Source organism: Acanthisitta chloris, unplaced genomic scaffold, assembly GCF_000695815.1.
Source record: "Acanthisitta chloris isolate BGI_N310 unplaced genomic scaffold, ASM69581v1 scaffold27738, whole genome shotgun sequence".
NCBI lineage: Eukaryota > Metazoa > Chordata > Aves > Passeriformes > Acanthisittidae > Acanthisitta > Acanthisitta chloris.
In genome coordinates, this window is record NW_008685805.1 from 3,501 (window position 1) to 4,756 (window position 1,256).

At 62.4% G+C, this 1,256-nt stretch overlaps 1 protein-coding gene across 1 annotated transcript in view; it reads right to left on the bottom strand.

Moving 5' to 3' along the window:
* LOC103807182 (ankyrin repeat and SAM domain-containing protein 1A-like) overlaps positions 1-1,256 on the bottom strand; it is a gene marked incomplete at both ends in the record, with an annotated part of 5,202 nt that overhangs the window by 3,209 nt on the left and 737 nt on the right. Inside the window, one exon of the mRNA XM_009079904.1 lies at positions 1,175-1,256. This exon is cut by the window's right edge and continues 6 nt beyond it. Within this exon, the coding sequence (XP_009078152.1) occupies positions 1,175-1,256 (82 nt within the window). The remainder of the gene's footprint in view (positions 1-1,174) is intronic.

The following is a 1,256-nucleotide window of genomic DNA, read 5'->3' on the forward strand; positions in this document are numbered from 1 at the left end:
CGCCCCCTGTGCCCCCCCAACCCCCCCCCCGTGCCAGAGCGGCCAGCTGCAGCGCCAGGAAGTGCTGCAAATGGCCCATTCTCCCACGCAGCCTCCCTGGCCAGCACATCAATGGGCTGAGCCGCGCTGGAGGACACCTCTCCCCCAGCCCTGTGCCTGCAGCCTCGTCTGTCTCCAGGGACGTTTTGGGCAGGTGTGGATCCTGGGCTGGTGCTGCCTGGCTGGGCTCCTGCTGCCGACACGGGGCCGAACAGCAGGCAAAGATGCAGGGGCTGTACCTGGCACCCTCCTGGCTCTCGAGCACCAGCGTGAACCCTCCCTGTTCTCACCTAAATGCAGGTCCTAAAGAGTCCCCTATGAGCAAGCAGAGCACAGCAGCCCAACTCACTTCAGCTAAGGCTGTTTGGGTTAGAAAGCCTTGGGAATCCAAGGCAGAGGGCAGAGCTGCGCAGCAGGGCGAGGACCAGATGTTTGGGATGGGGAAACTCCAATCATTCCAATTCCTGCTCCAGGAAGCTGATTTGCAAACACTGGGAGGAGGCAGCACACACCCCATGCTGCTCCCCAGCTTCCAGGGTCGCTGTGAGCACAGCAGCCTTGGCCAAGCTCAGCTCTCACACACCAGTTTTCAGGAAGAATGGGGAATGTGACGGTTCGCTCCAAGCCAGCCCCTGTAACATGGGCTGACATCCAAATGCTGCCACTCCTGCAGCAGAAATCAACATCCACACATCTCATCGAGTGCTATTCGGCAGCGAGAGTTTGAGCTCTTACAGCCCAGGGAGATGGGCTCTGGCTCCCAATAGCACCATCAACCACCAGGCCCCAGCTGCAGCCCCTCTCCAGCGGAGCCGGGTCACTCCTGCCTGCCAACGGCTGCTGCACATCTGGCCAGGAACACGGGCAAGAAAGTGGGCTCAGCATCCCCATGGTGCCAGCAGAGCTGGGGGTGGCACCCACCTTGCTCCCAGGGAGCAGCCTGTCCTTTCCCGCGGCGCAGCCAGCCCAGGTTCACCCGCGAGGGCTGGGTGTTACCTCCCCCCGCGCGCTCACCCGCGGGGTCCTGCCACTGCAGTGGGTGAGGTGAGGAGCTGAACGGACACCACTGGACACGCCACGATTTCTCCCAGCACTGCTGTGCCCACACAAACACACGAGCCAGGCAGGGACTCACTCTCAGCTGCGAGAACCGTGGCGGCTTGGCCGGTGGCTCCTCATAGGGTCTGTCTGCCAGCGAGGCAATGATCCTCTTCCGA